This window comes from Scylla paramamosain, chromosome 34 (assembly GCF_035594125.1).
Source record: "Scylla paramamosain isolate STU-SP2022 chromosome 34, ASM3559412v1, whole genome shotgun sequence".
Taxonomy (NCBI): domain Eukaryota; kingdom Metazoa; phylum Arthropoda; class Malacostraca; order Decapoda; family Portunidae; genus Scylla; species Scylla paramamosain.
Window position 1 is genome coordinate 10490220 of NC_087184.1, and position 15468 is coordinate 10505687.

The 15468-nt window shown below is 38.0% G+C and overlaps 2 protein-coding genes across 19 annotated transcripts in view; one reads left to right on the forward strand and one right to left on the reverse strand.

Moving 5' to 3' along the window:
- Window positions 1–5970, reverse strand: part of LOC135090152 (protein suppressor of forked-like) — a 26945-nt gene extending 20975 nt beyond the window's left edge. Inside the window, exons 1-3 of one of the 2 annotated variants that reach the window (XM_063986549.1) lie at window positions 5813–5970; window positions 1308–1499; window positions 776–808 (exon numbers count right to left, since the gene is read on the reverse strand). In XM_063986549.1, coding sequence (XP_063842619.1) covers window positions 776–808; window positions 1308–1499; window positions 5813–5917 — 330 coding nt within the window. In that variant the 5' untranslated portion in view covers window positions 5918–5970. Of the gene's footprint in view, window positions 1–775; window positions 809–1307; window positions 1500–5729 lie in introns of both variants that reach the window. The other variant, XM_063986550.1, reaches the window with a different exon arrangement.
- Window positions 5971–6664: 694 nt separating this feature from the next.
- On the forward strand, window positions 6665–15468 carry LOC135090153 (serine/arginine-rich splicing factor 7-like). Of its 17 annotated transcripts, none has more exons than XR_010261786.1 (9): window positions 6665–6766; window positions 7680–8173; window positions 8517–8647; window positions 8998–9151; window positions 9384–9560; window positions 10261–10332; window positions 10926–11116; window positions 12807–13064; window positions 14925–15468. XR_010261786.1 is itself a non-coding variant. In XM_063986554.1 (7 exons), the coding sequence occupies exons 2-6, from the start codon at window positions 7680–7682 to the stop codon at window positions 10298–10300; spliced, it is 996 nt and encodes a 331-aa protein (XP_063842624.1). In that variant the 5' UTR covers window positions 6665–6766; the 3' UTR covers window positions 10301–10332; window positions 14925–15468. The 17 variants fall into 17 exon arrangements, 6 of the variants coding, with proteins under 6 accessions (XP_063842624.1, XP_063842626.1, XP_063842621.1 ...); XR_010261788.1 differs by having other exon boundaries at window positions 10926–11080; window positions 13012–13064; window positions 14925–15002; XR_010261783.1 differs by having other exon boundaries at window positions 10926–13064.

The following is a 15468-nucleotide window of genomic DNA, read 5'->3' on the forward strand; positions in this document are numbered from 1 at the left end:
CGTCTTGACACAACACCCTGAACATCATGAAGAAAAGTGTCATATGCCAGTGAAACAAGAACCAATACATTGATCAATTTATTTAGGGCCAGCCTACACTAAGCCCAGTCCCAGTTATGGTAAGTAATTCTACACTCAATTTCCTGCAAGAGAAGGTTTGATCAGAGTAAAACAACAGGAGCAGCATTGATAGAGACAACCAAGTTTCCAGTCCAGTAATCAACCACAGATTCTGATAAGATTGAAACAATCTCTGAACTGATTCAGTCTGAAGCTGATGAATATTAATAATAAAATTCAAAATTCTGATGCACCCACCCAATTAAAATGTACTATTAAGAAAACATTTTGCATCAGCAGAGGTAGTAATAATGAAGTCATTAGGTACCTCACCGACAGTAAATTTATTATTCTACCTCCATTGGTTTTACTTTTTCCCCAAATTTTGCAAGGTGACTGACTGGAGAGCTGCATCCAAATAGTGAATATTTTTTTTTTCTGACCACCAAGTAAACAATAATTGTTATATCCAGTGACAACTTCCTATTAAGCTCTGCCCATCACCATTCTTTGAGAGATTTCTGCCAACACCATGAAAACGTTTTACATTGATGGTTTGGAGAATAAATTACTTTGCCTCTCAGCACCACAAAGAGTTTCAACTGAGGACATTTGGAAACGTGGCAATCCCTCAACACTGCTTGGAAAATAAACTACACGTCAACAGGAAATATTTATTATGGGAGTAAAAAATATGAACGTATATCAAACATACCTTTTCAACTTTCTCAAAATTATAAGACCTCATCTGAAAGAAGAGAAAAAAGTTTTATCAGTCCTTGTTGAAAAACATATTGCCAAAAATATTAGACAGGATAAATGCAGAAGGCTTGTATTGCTTTTTCATTACTTCGTATGTATGTGATAAACTTTCACCTCTATCCTAATGAGAACATATATGATCTGCAGTTTTACAACATATTACAAAAAATCAGTTAAAACTTTCATCCTGCAGTATAAAGGCCATCCATGATCAGAATTGCTGCTTTCAGACATTTCAATTATTTATAACAAAACATAAATCTAAATTTAGCAGATTAAAAACACTACACATGCAATATTTACAGACCAATCTGTCCCACAATAAACAGACTAGAATACAAAACTCACTCAACACATTCCAGTCATTGCAAGGAGTCCCCAACTCATCTCCTGCTTAATGTTCATCTTAATTTCCAATAAAATAAAGTATTCATAACAAAATTTGTCCTACACCTCCCAGACACTTTGAAGAGTCCCTAACTTACCTCTTGTTCAATGTACATCTTCCAGAACTTGCCAGCCGTTGGGAAGGTGGTGACGAGACGTTCAAAGATGCCACGTGCAGATTCAATGGAGCGGTTCTGAGCATCACGGATGATGAGACTCCACGCCTCCATGTCGTACGGGTTGGCCTCCGTTGTGCTCCATGCTCGACGGAGTTTCTCTGTTCCAAATTCCTGTGTGACAAGGGATTTTTGAAGTCCATCATTGATTTGCCTTTGGTTGTTAACAATGACCAATAAATTGAACAGTATGCAAGATTATTTATATGCCAGATAATGTCTAGTGCATTGAGGATAGATGTTTTGTTGTGATGGCATTTGTTAGATTCATACACTCAATGCACTCAAATTCAGTAAATTACCTCTATTTCTGTGACATACTGAAGCACAAAACATCATTTAGTAGTAAAAAATTTCACTTCTTTAAATGAAGCTGAATGGAAAAAAAAATAATAAAAATAAAATAAATAAATAAATAAATAAATAAATAAATAAATAAATAAATAAATAAATATATATATATATATATATATATATATATATATATATATATATATATATATATATATATATATATATATATATATATATATATATAGACTGGCACCTAACTTCCTAAGATATTTAACAGCACACCCACCCAGTGAAGGCCTGACAGAAGAGACATCCCCATGTAGTTTGAAATACACTTCATCTGCTGATGAAGAAAAAATATATTGCACAGTGATAACAATGGTAACATCATCCTGTGATGCGAGGATGATGTTACCATTGTCATCACTGTGCAATATATTCTTCTCATCCTTTGATATATGTAATAAAAATAAATATGCCAGCATCCTCACATTAGTCACAGTAGATCAACAAGTTAAGCTTGCTACAAGAGCTAGAAGGGGATGTCAAATGTAATAATATATTAAGTAGAGTTTCACCTCTCATTTAAGTATATTGCTTAGTGCAGGGATTTTCAACCTTTCCTCCATCATTAACCCCCTAGGTTTGATGCATATCTCCATTTATTTCCCTCACATATAAAAAATTCATAGCCATCATAGTGACAAAAATAATGCCAGAAACACACACACACACACACACACACACATTATCTCTCTCTCTCTCTCTCTCTCTCTCTCTCTCTCTCTCTCTCTCTCTCTCTCTCTCTCTCTCTCTCTCTCTCTCTCTCTCTCTCTCTCATTTTACAAAATTAAATTTGAATTATTTTCAATTAGCTGGTTTATCAATTATTTGCCCCTGCCATGTAACTTTTTTTACCCCCAAAAGGTAAAGTTACCTTTGGTTGAGAATCACTAGCCTAATGTTTGGTGTTTAACAGTTATAAGGTTTAACTACATCATTTGGTTGTATTACTCAGACTGACTCATAACTGCAAAAAGTAGAAAACTCATAAGCCATCCAACCTTTTAAGGGAAAATAAGGATGTTAAATGAAATGATGATGTTCACTCACATTTTCTTCAACCTCACGTGGCTGAAGCCCTACAACAGCCTGAAACCTTAAGGGAATAACTCATGGGCATTTAAGAACAAAGTGATTAAAGTAATTAAACTAATATGGTACAGTCGCATCTACCAACTGCTAATAAAATTCTCATTCATCAAAATCATCTCATAAAAAAGGTGGGAGTGGAAGGGAACAGAGAGAGAGAGAGAGAGAGAGAGAGAGAGAGAGAGAGAGAGAGAGAGAGAGAGAGAGAGAGAGAGAGAGAGAGAGAGAGAGAGAGAGAGAGAGAGAGAGAGAGAGAGAGAGAGAGAGAGAGAGAGAGAGAGAGAGAGAGAGAGAGAGAAAGAGAGAGAGAGAGAGAGTCCATAAAGATTTCTTAGTACCATTCAGCATAAACTTAATGAGCGAAACATTCTACAACAAAAATTTAAAATAGCTGAACGATCCAATAACTTACAGTAAAGTTGAAAACAGCAAAAACATCTTGTGGCCTTTAATAAAAAATATCAAACTTTCTCGCTAAAAGCAGCTGAAACATCTCATGTCCTAGAAGCTGCTAAGCCATCGCATGGCCTACACTAAAAATCATCATAACATCTTGTGGATTAGAATGACAAAGACCAAAAGATCGCATGGGAACAAACTAAAAATGGCCAAAAATTTTCTCAAGGATGAAAATATAAATTAACCAGACATCTTACAGGCTGAATTAAAAATGGTCAAATGTTCTTATGGTCTACACTAAAAGCACCTGAAACATCTTCCAGTCCAAATTAAAAAGTAAGCACAAGTTTTATGGATTGAATAAAATAAAAATAGAATAAACTAAAATCTCAGGAAAGTTCAGCCAAAAACATGAACACTTCTTCTGATATAAATTAATGACTGTTACAATGTCTTCAAACTAAAAACAGCCGGAACATATTGCCAAAACAACCAAAATGTCTTGCACCATTCACTAAATAGGACTGACAATGAAACCGGTGAAAACTTCGTATATCTGAATATCTGATGGCCAAAACTTCTCAGGATCTAAGTAATAACAACCAAAATATCTTGTGATTTAAATACCTAACACAGGAGACATCTTAGCCCTAAATACCTTTTATCTAAAACCTCTCTGTCCTAAATTATTACTGAGAAAAAGGAAAAACACTACAGCCAATTTTAGTTCAGACCTAACAGATATGAACTTGACCTTTCCTAATCCATTTGTTAACCAGTAAACTACATAGTGCGCATTTATTCCTCTGATCTGTTTTACTGCATGTGGGCCTGACACCATACGCATTTTGTACATTAAAACAATAGTTAGGTATATCTACAGCTTATGTCGTGGAGCACTTGTTTTGCTATCATGGAAAAGTCTTTTAGCAGCACTGTGTGTGCAAATGTGAGGTCAGTTCCACTGGCTGCTGACCAGAGATCACAAACTAGTGTCATAGTAACAATGGAACTGCTGATTCACTATTTTTGTTTTGTAGGTATTATTTTTGGGGAGGACCATAACACTCTACACATTTAGGAATATTGTTTTTGATTATCTTTATGGATACTAAGAAACTTACTTTAATGAAGTTTTCATCATAAATTAATAGTTCCTGAGATATAAGGAATTTTTAAGCTGATGCACTTAAGTTAGGTCAGGTTAGGTTAAGTTAGCTTAGGTAGTGTCAAGATTGCCTTCTTTTAAGCTATCATCTTAATTCAAGTACCCTAAAATGACCATTTTTGTGTTCCCCGCCCATATGAGTCCCAAAGATCATAGGGGAATGAGGGGTCAAGAGACAAAATAAAGTATTTCCGACGTGTTTTTTTACTTAAAATCATCTATATATATATATATATATATATATATATATATATATATATATATATATATATATATATATATGGTAAATTTATAGTTTAAGCCAATGTCCCCAATCTCTACCCACAGCCCACAGCGTTATTATTAATTTCCGACAAGTAGTGTAATCATTAGAAATTATGTAAATTGTGAGAAGAACAAAATGAGGTAGGTTATTACCACATAGTGTGTAATGGCTTAAACTATAATAAAACCCTAACCTAACCTAACCTAACCTAACAACTGAAGTTCAGGCAACCATACACCATTTATGTTTACCTGTGGACTTAGAAAAAGTTGAGAGCGCTGTGCATTCCCAGGCCTATTGTGGCGTTATTATTAATTTCCGACAAGTAGTGTAATCATTAGAAATGATGTGAATAGTGAGAAGAACAAAACGAGGTAGGTTATTACCACGTAATGTGTAATGGCTTAAAACTATAATAAAACCATATATATATATATATATATATATATATATATATATATATATATATATATATATATATATATATATATATATATATATATATATATAAACGAATATCAGCTTTGTACCCGAAATCCAGTTTGATCCAATTGTAAAAAATTACCTCTTCATAAAACTCAAACAGTACACACGTGCAATTTTTATTTGTTTCACAGCTTTTGCTAAAAAATACGTGTGGATAAAATGACGGTGGAGCTGAAGCCTACCAGTATAGCAACCATTCGTGACGATAACATGCCCTCGGAAAACATCAATCATCAGCCAACCATGCCTGAGATATGACTTACGGAATTACAACCTAACACCACTGATACCAAGCCACAACCACATCACCATACGGGAGCTCTGGTAATCTTGCGCCTCTCACCAACTTCGTTGACATTAGAAATATCAGAACACCCTGGTATACTCCGCTCTGTCACAGGTAACAAGAGCCTGTACACTGATCCAGCCTGTTCACTGCATAAGTAAAAGATAATAATGAGCTGCCACACGTCATAATAATGATCCACCTGGAGAGGGAGGAGGGAGGGACACGCGGCGGGAAACACTGGTCCTTATTCTACACTTTCCGGGACTAATTAATGTCCATCGCTGTACCTACTTTTAATGTTGCCCATCTTTAGAATGTACAACCAATATGGGATTCCAGGAAGACGAAAGGGGTGCAATATGTGAGGTTCTTACCGGTGAATCCTCCATGTTGTGGTGGCGGCGCGGAGAAGACAGGACGCGGGAGGCGAAGAGCGGCAGGGGTGCCAACCACGCCTCCTCGCCCCAATCGGCCCTCATTCCACCCTTGTTTTTGTAGGAAAATATAATCCTTAATCCTTAATCCACATCTACTCCTTTTATTACGAGAAGAAATATAGAACATTAATAATGTGAACTTGGTGGCAAAATGGACTTCAGAAAAGGATTTTACATTCAGATCGTCAGGAAAACTGCTTGCTCACGATGAAAATGTATGATAGATATGATAGGTTTCTGGACGACTATCTTTTCAATGTATATATGGTAAAAAAAAAAAATGTGACTTGGTGCATCCTGTGCTCTGAAATTCCGGGCAATCAGTTTGAGCCATCAACAGTGGCATACAAGTAGCCATATGATCTGATTCAAGCCTCCCAAGGTTATTTGATTAAATTAATTATTCTATTTGCCATTATTATTATTTATTTATTTATTTTACTCGATCAATTTCATGTGAACAGTTGTGCTCAAAGCACTTGTTTGATATGCAAAGATACGACACTTCCTAAGTTCTCGATTATACTCGTTGTAACATCTATTATCGATGAAATGTAATGACAATAATCTTTCATTAGTTTTGTATTAATTTAACTTATATTATAATATTTTATTTTGTAATGGTATTATATTCTAGATATCAGATATTATATATATTTTTACCTACTATCCCAGCTTTCATTGTCTGATCCATGTTGGCCTTCTGTGCATGTACCATGTGATACTTACCGGCGGATGAGTACTTAAATTTCTCTTATTCTCTGTTTTGTTTTCCTTTTTTTAAAAAATATGGAGGAGGTATTTCACGGTATTCAAGGTCATCAGTGAGTGTGGGAAGCCTGGTCCGCGGCCGCCACCTTGCAGACGCCGTATTGATTCTGCTTCTCTGAGGTACCTCCTTCCTCACGCCTGTCACCCCTTGCACTGCTCATCGCACACATGTAGAATGTCCTAGGAACCTCATAGAAGAAGTAGAGCTAAAAATATCACGTGTACTAGTGGGAGGAGGTGGAGTAAAGTGGATGGTGCCGTGACGCTGGGAGGTGGGGGTGCCAACTGCCACGAGACATTGCTGGGCCAGGCACTTGAGACGTGGCTTGGATGCCCACTCGCCCTCCACCACACCTTCCTGCCTTACCTGTATGCTTGATACTGTCCCTGGAGCCACTGCAGGCGAAAGGTATATTAGGATAGTGTAGGAAATGTGTGATTTTTGCTCAAATATTTGTGGCATTTCTTGTCCCTGAAGTGGGTGGAGCTGAGGACTGTGTATACGTGTGTTGGTTCCAGATAACTAGTGTGTGTGTGTGTGTGTGTGTGTGTGTAGGGAGTCAATCAGTAACAACCCGTCTCTTGTGTTGTATTTGTTGTATTGGCATGGATGCTTATCTGTTGAGTGTGGGATTGGTAACTTGTTTGGCAAGCCACATTCCACAGACTGTTTATTGTTAGGATATTCGAACTCCCATGGAACTTTTGGGATTGATTGTTTTAGTTTTGTGTGGTGCTGTGCCTCAAGTAACTAATGTGTTTAGAAGTAACATTTTACATACCATTTTTTTTTCTTTTAATGACTATACATCAGACTGACATACATTCACTATTCTCTTTCAAGACTTACGTCCAATATTATTCCTTTTATGTTTCTGGTTGCTTCTGTATAATTCATCTGCACATTTTTAATAAACCTTCCTTACGTTTCTCACTCAGCCTCATGGCTATTTAAGTAATTAAAGTAGAACACATGTAAATCAGACAAATCTATGCACAAAACCAGGTAATAAGCAATCCACCCTTTCCATAGATGTCATCAGATTCAGAGGAAGAAAATGGTGTGCAGCGTGATGCAGAGGACAGTGATGGAGGCAACTATAGCCGCCACTCTCGGTCCCGCTCGCGCTCCCACTCCTCAGGCAGGACGCCCCCAAGGGATGATGACATGGATGATGATCAGCATGGACAGGACCGGAAGGAGAATGGGATGAGGGGTGGAGGAAGTGACGAGTACAACTCAAAGAAGTACGACGGACAGAGAAACGCCAGCCGTTCAAAATCCCCAGAGAACAAGGACGCCATGGAGTGGTCTGCACCCCCCACGATGGACGACAACAAGAGGGCCTCGCGCAGCCGCAGCAAGAGCAAGCCGAGGGATCAGGATGTAGCCAAGGAACAGAAGTCAAGCAGTAGCTCATCCAAGAAGAAGTCGCGTTCAAGGCGGTCACGCTCTCGCTCCAGAAGCAAGAGAAGGTCACGGAGTCGGAGGCGCTCAAGGTCGCGTTCCCGCTCCTACAACTCTAGGTGAGGTCATTTCTATATCCTTCAGACATTTGTTAGTGGACTAAACTTGTAGCATCAAGGATGTTATGGGTTAATTACATTTTCTAAGTAAATGTAAAGTAGTTTCTTCATTAGTTCTGATTAATGAATAGACAGCATTCATGAATACGAATTGAGTAAAATAATCAGAAATGGTGAAAATGCATGAAGTGGAAAAAATAAGATTCTGTGATTGTCTAGATTCATGACTGAAATCTAAAAATGTGTCTCAAGGCATGACACATTGGTAAATTGTAATTTGTTTGTTTCTTATGGACCAAATAAGGCCTTGTTTTCATTACGTTTATCCTCCACTTGGTCTCAGGTCCCGTAGAAGATCCCGTTCTAGGTCACGGAGGAGGTCACGATCACGGTCTCGCAGAAGATCACGCACAAGGTCAAGGTCGAGGAGTGGCACACCTGTGGATGGGGCGCGACTTCATGTGGCTGAGCTGGGTGAGACCTGTGTTCACTCTGCTGTTTGTTTTGTTATCACCAATTGTGTCTCTTGTTCTTGTGATTTTAACCATTTCCTGATCATTAGTTGTTTGTAAAGTTGAAGACATCAACATTGTTTCAGCTGTCATCTCAGTTTCATAGTGCTTAAGTGACTAATTGAGATGTTCTGAGATCTTGTAAACTAGAGTTCATTTACTGTAACTGTAGGTAAAATCTTGTTATTTAACTGACCACTATGTTTATACATAGTCTAACAATTATAATTGATTACTTTGTATAAACATGACATGCCTTTCAAAGTACTTAATACAACTTCTTTTTATATATTATTTCTTGACCCTACTTAGATGTAGACACCCGTAAACGTGATCTTGAGCGTGTGTTTGAGAAATACGGCCGGCTGAGGGAGATCTGGATGGCCCGCAACCCTCCGTGTTTTGCCTTTGTGGTGTATGCTCACCAGAAAGATGCTGACCGTGCTCTTAAAGAGACTGATGGCATGTAAGTTTATTTATTTCATTGCAGCATATGGGCTTTGAGTCAAACATGTTCTGTCTCCTCATATATTGCTATCAGCACATGGTCTGTCTTGTGTTTTTGCAGCATTGAGGACCAACTTGAGAATAACACTTATCATACCCACTGATAAACACTCAATAGCTTCTTCTGAGAATTAGTGAAATTTAAAAAATCAAACCTCTTACTAACTGATATTACAACACTTTTCTTGCAGCACAATTGGCCACTGCCGCATTAAGGTGACCCAAGCCAGGCCACGAGTGCGGGGAGGCCGGATGAGAGGTGGCTATGACCCCAACCTGCGCTGCTATCAGTGTGGTGAACTTGGTCACTTCTCCCGCAACTGTACTGACACCAAGTTTGGCTACAAGCGGCCTCCCACACCGCCAGGGTAAGCCCTTCCCCCTGCTCTGTTTTAGCTGAAGGTCACTGGCTCCTTTGTGCATAGTTTCATTGGGTAGGTAAAAAAAAGTAAGACTAGCTGGTGACCCCTTGATATTGTCTTCTATTCAGTTGTAAAGTGACCTCCCACATACATGCAAGTAGGACCTGGTTCCTTGTATCATTGATATCTTTTCTTATTTTTCTTATTTTCTTTCCCATTGCGCCACTTATTTATTTTTTGGAAGAGTGTATTATTTTTTTTTCATGGGCTTGTGTGTCTGTTTGTCATCCATTTCATCAGGTCTGCTGTCATTAGGAACTTAGGTCATGAAATTTTATTAAGTTTGTTTTTAGCAATGATATTTAATGAGCACTTATTTTGCCTATATCTTAGCATTGATATAGAAACTCCTTTTCTATGACTTCATCCAAGAAATGTGTATTTACTGATACATATTGGTCACTATTTGGGAGTAAATGTCAAGTTAACTGCATTGATATCAGTATGCATTGCAATCTCACTTGTCAGAATGTTTTATTGGCTATATTTCCTTTATTACTTTGCAACATACAGTATTAGATCAAAATTATACAGCACCTGCCTCTCATCACCACGCCACAGACATCGCATGATGAAAAAAGTGGCAATTAATGCATTATACATGCTTCTTAATACTTGGTAGGGTGACCTTTTCGCTTCTTCACAGCATGGAGACGTCGGGGAAGCGAAAGGGCAAGTTTCCTTAGGTGCTGTGGGGCAAGGTTCCTTAGGTGCTGAGGTGAGATATTGGCCCAGAACTTACAAGTGGCTGCCTCCAGCTTGGGGAGAGAGCTCACATCTTTCCCCTGCAGATCCTTCTTCCCCCTTTCGCTTCCCCAACATCTCCATGCCGTAAAGAAGCGAAAAGGTCATCCTACCAAATACTAAAAGTAAGCATAATGCATTTGTTGCAATGCATTATACTTGCTTTTAATATTTGGTAGGAATAAATGGAGACACCTCTGCTGTGCCATTCCCAAGGGGAAAGTCTTTAGGAACATGTGTCAGATAGACAGATTATGCATTGATTACCATTTTTCATTATGTTACATTTTTATTTGGTTTTGGGAGCTTGTCTGCATACTTTTGTCTAGTACTGCTCTCCATTGAATTATTTTCTTTGTATCTCGGTCATTTTAATATATAAAAAAGAACAAGCGTCCTTGATGGTAATAAAGATAATTGAAACTTTTTGAGATATTCAGATAATCATGAGATACACTGCTTCTTGGAGAAATCATAGATGAGGAAGAAGAAAAAGATAGGTTATGGGGATGCGTGAGGCTGCGGGTGTGGGGCCGTGCCAGTAAACATGCCCTTGCTCTGCCGTAGGGTGTGTTATGGTTTGGTAATGTGGTCATTGGTTGGGTAATGGGGAGAGGAAGCCGCTCCAGTGTAGTGCCGGAATGATGATGGTGGTTCTGCGGGGCTCAGTGATGGGAGAGTCACGTCCCCCCCCGCTCACTCACACACTCACTCCGCATGATGTAAGTCTACCCCACCACGCCATCTCTCTCCTTTAGGTGAGGACTAGCGCAGCCTATCCCATAAAAGCTTTAGCCTTAGTCATCTTGCATCAGAGTTTTCTCTCTCGCACTCCCTCTCTCTCTCTCTCTCTATCTGTCATCCCAGACCCCCAAATAGACTCACGGACATACATACGCACAACATCAAAAGTTTTCCCCAAAGTAGCAGTGCTGCTACTGCTGTTATCATCCAGCTCCATTGGCCCCCATTTTTTCTCTCCAGGCATTTAGTGCATTAATTTTACTCATAAATTTGCAGCAAGTCTCACTCAAGCATTGCCTTTTCTCAGCCTGTCATTGGCTCTTGCATTTTATTCTGTATTATACACTTCTTTTGATATTTTTGGTCACTTTAAAAGAAATGGACATGTTCTTTTCATTTTTTTTGCTTTTGATGAAAGTCTCACATACATTATCATGCTTTCTTACTTGTATCCCAGTCTGCTTGAATTTATAAACACACACACACACACACACACACACACACACACACACACACACACACACACACACACACACACACACACACACACACACACACACACACACACCTGTTTATTTCTAGAGAAAAATATCCAAAAACTCTGAGTTTCTTGTAAGGAGTTTAAATAATTAATGTAAGAATGTATGACTATATTACTATTAATATTTTAAATCATGTAAGTTGCATCAAGTTTTGTTCTCATTATGGTAAACAAGTTAAATATTGAGAAAGTCAAGTTATTGTTTTTATCCAGTATTGCAAGATGAGTTTATGATTTAATTTTTTGACATGTGTTCCCTTTACTTGTATGCCTATGTTTGATGTCTGTTTTTATTACATTGGCTGAGGTATATTGAGTGTATTGGTGGTGGCATTGTGACACTGGCTAATCTTGCAGCCCCATTAGTGCCTTGGTGGTGGGAAGTCTGGCAGTGGAGTCTTCACAACACCCTCACTCTCATAGCTTTCATTTGTCCCTGCCCTCCCCCATCTAATAGAATGTCTGAATCACAACCTTCTCTTAGTTTCACACATTAAGAGTTAGTTTCTCATTATATATTTATTTGTTTGTTTTTATGGTTAGGGTTACACTCTAGGATTATTCTGTAGAAGCTTCTGTCATTGCATATGGGTTGATTGCCAAATGCTGTAGGATTTTCAAAACTAAACCGGCTGGGTTGAGAATTCCCTTCAAATTTCGGTGATAATGTTATCTTAGAGTTCTGTCCCTTTGCATTAATGTCCTGTAGCTTGTTTTAGCCATCAATTACAACTTGAATTGCTCATTTAGAGGGGAACTTTCTGATGAATTTTAAGTACATACACTTTGCCTGTTCTCTCCATGATCTTTCTGAAGTCACCTTCCTGTACATTTAGTGGACTATATGTAGTAGAGGATACTTCATTCTGCTATGTTTTAACAATTTCTGTATTATTACGTATTTCTTGAAGATAACCTCACTCATTGTTTGCTCCTACCTTTGCTCTTGGTCATCTCAGGTTTAGTGATGTACTTGGTCTTGCGTAATGAAGGGTTGATGGCATTGATTGATTGCTGAACAAGTTACCAGGGCTCTTTAATTCATGCTCCTCAGCCCCCCCAATCACATAATTTACCAAAAGCAATCCCCGTTATAGAAAATAAAAAATTTTTTACTTTTTTTGTGCTATTGAATAATATACTCATTCACCAATTAATTTCAGAAATGTGATATGGCGGGGTCCACAGCTTTAGGGTGTTGTAATTTGAGTGGTGTGGTGTTAGTGTGTTACTCTTGTCCGGTGAAGAAGGCAGCAGTGGTGTGATATCCAACATGGGACATGGTGCTAAACGGACTACGATATGGGGTGAAGTCGCATCCTGCTTTGGCAAACAAAAGTAGCCGTCACATATCCCCTTAATTTTCAGAGTGAGGGAGAGTTACCACCCTCGACTTGTTTGATGTGGAGGGAGTAGATATGGTAAAAAGAATATCTCAAAGAAAGTTTTGATATACTTGTTTGATGCAAGATAAGTCTAGATGTAGCCTGATTATTTTGTCCTATGTGCTTGACTCAGTAAATTGAACTGTCTTGTCATGATTATAATTGTTTCATGGTTTTTGCCCCTGTTGCATTGTCAAATGATCAGCCACAGTTTGTAAAGAAAACATACTTCATGATATTTTTGCTAGATTGTTGACAACACTTGCCAGGTGTTGTAGATCAATATAATTCCCTTAATGTATCATGTCTCATAGGAACAGTGTTAGAATGTATTGTTTTTAACACAGGTAATATTTAAGTTGACATCAATAGAAATAAATGACAGGGGCCATTACCGCTGGGTTGAGGAAAAGAAATTTTTCCTTAATTGAGTTGAAAGACTCATGGGAAAGTATGAATTGAAGTAACTGAAATTTGGATTGGAAGATATAACTGGTGCCTTACTCTAATGCTTCTTTGTAAACTGGAGGTTGTTTTAGCATGTAAGTTTCTGTCTGTAGTTCAGTCAGACTAGTGGACAAAGTGCTTTTTCTCAAAAAAAAAAAATAAATAAATAAATAAATAAATAAAAAAAAAAAATGCATCTTAGTTGTAACTTTCTTTTGATGTCAAAGTTTAATACTTGCCATTGATGAGTTACAAAAAAAAAAAAAAAAAAATCTTTAAATCTCATATTTATGATAATCAGATATTTCTGTTTTGCATGCTCTTTGTTTTCCCATAAACTTGTACTCTTATAACTTTTGTCTCATCCTGTCCCAGTGCTCTCCATCTAGAGGGTATCAAGGTGTAGCTACTGTTGTGTATTGACAAGAAGCCTCTGGAAATGGAGTACAAAGGCCACTTGGGATAGATTTCCTGTTTTTAGCATTCTGCTTGGCATTTATTAAGCATCATTATACTGTTGATATAGTATGCACGTTATTCCTCTGCCAGATGTTCTGTCATTCAGAATAGTATGCACAAATTGAAATGCCAAAAATTATCATCTTTCTCTTTAGTTGATGCTGATATACTAAGAGTTTTCTTCCTTTCCTTTGACTGCTTGCCTTCTTCATAGTACTGTGCTGGTAATTGGTAGCTTGCTAATCAAAGTTACATGCTCATCCTAATATCCTAAATGTTAGTGAATGTAGTGTGAATAGTTTTAGCTTGAGTTCTATGCTGGGACTTTTCTTAACTGTTTGACCAGCTACTGCCCTGGCATACACCCACTCTGCTTTTGCTGCAAATGGGCTCATGTTGGCAGTGGTGAAGCTAGTAAGATACAATATTACTAACAAGAGAACCTTAGTGCCCCTTGAATGTAGATTAGTCCAGTGGCTTGTAGAACCATGAATGCATTACAGTGAGGCACAGTTGTATGACATTCCAGTTGACCTTAAAGTTAAGAATTAAAAATAACAAAGCACTTGAGTTCTTAGCTCTGGGGTCTGGTGTCCCTGTATGTACTTGCTCTTGGGTGTATATTGAAGGTTTTTATTGTCTACTTGATTATTTATGGCTATAATGCTTTGATTTGATGTCTGTCTATATACCAAGCCTGTATTTCCTGTTAAAAAGGGATCCCTGAGACAATATAAGAGTGAAATTATATATATGTCATCTGTTAAAGCTACTATTATTTCTTTTCAAGGATGCTATGTAAAAATTTCCTATTGGAGATATATTTATGCATAAACATTAACTTTTCATTGATGAAATTAAAGAGAATCCAAAAACACTGCCTTTGAATGGCAGGACTTTGGTCAATAAAATCCAAGTGCAAGTACATCAGTCTGTTGCATATAATTATTGTTAATAAATTCAATATATTGTGCCTGTGTCTTATTGCAGGTCCCACCGCCGGGGACGCCACCGCTCACGCTCCAGGTCACGGTCTCGCTACCGCAGCCGCTCCAGGTCTCGGTCGTGAGGCCCTAGAGTTGTGGGACCAACTTGCCAAAAAGGACGAAGGTACACTGGACTGCCAGCGCCGACCTTCAGAGCAGTTGTGTCGGTGGTTCGTTGAAGGTGAAATCCGGACTATCAATAAATCATTCAGTGGTAGAAACCCTCAGTTCTGTTTTGTCTGCCTATGATGTTAGTTGGCAAGTTCTAGCACAAAGAAAGATTTAGAACCTTGCCTTCACTTGATCACTCACTCTAAGACCGGTCAGTTTAAGATTATTATGCCTGTTTCTGTCTTCTGTTTTGTTAATCAGCTTGGGAACACCCAACTACACTTTTTTTCTTTTTTTTTTTTCCAGTTATGCCTGCCTTTGATTTTTCTGTTTGTAAGTTAGGAGTATGTTTTTCATGATCAATCACTATGAGGTATTGTACTTGATGTAAGCAATGAGAATATAAAGTAAATAAATAAAAAGTAACTACTGTCTTA

Bases quoted from the DNA above. Each gene is read 5' to 3' on its own strand.
- LOC135090153 (XM_063986551.1), top strand. From the start codon at position 7,680: ATGTCATCAGATTCAGAGGAAGAAAATGGTGTGCAGCGTGATGCAGAG. The intron at 8,174-8,516 runs GTGAGGTCATTT...ACTTGGTCTCAG, and splicing joins TCCCGCTCCTACAACTCTAG to GTCCCGTAGAAGATCCCGTT. The intron at 8,648-8,997 runs GTGAGACCTGTG...GACCCTACTTAG, and splicing joins ACTTCATGTGGCTGAGCTGG to ATGTAGACACCCGTAAACGT.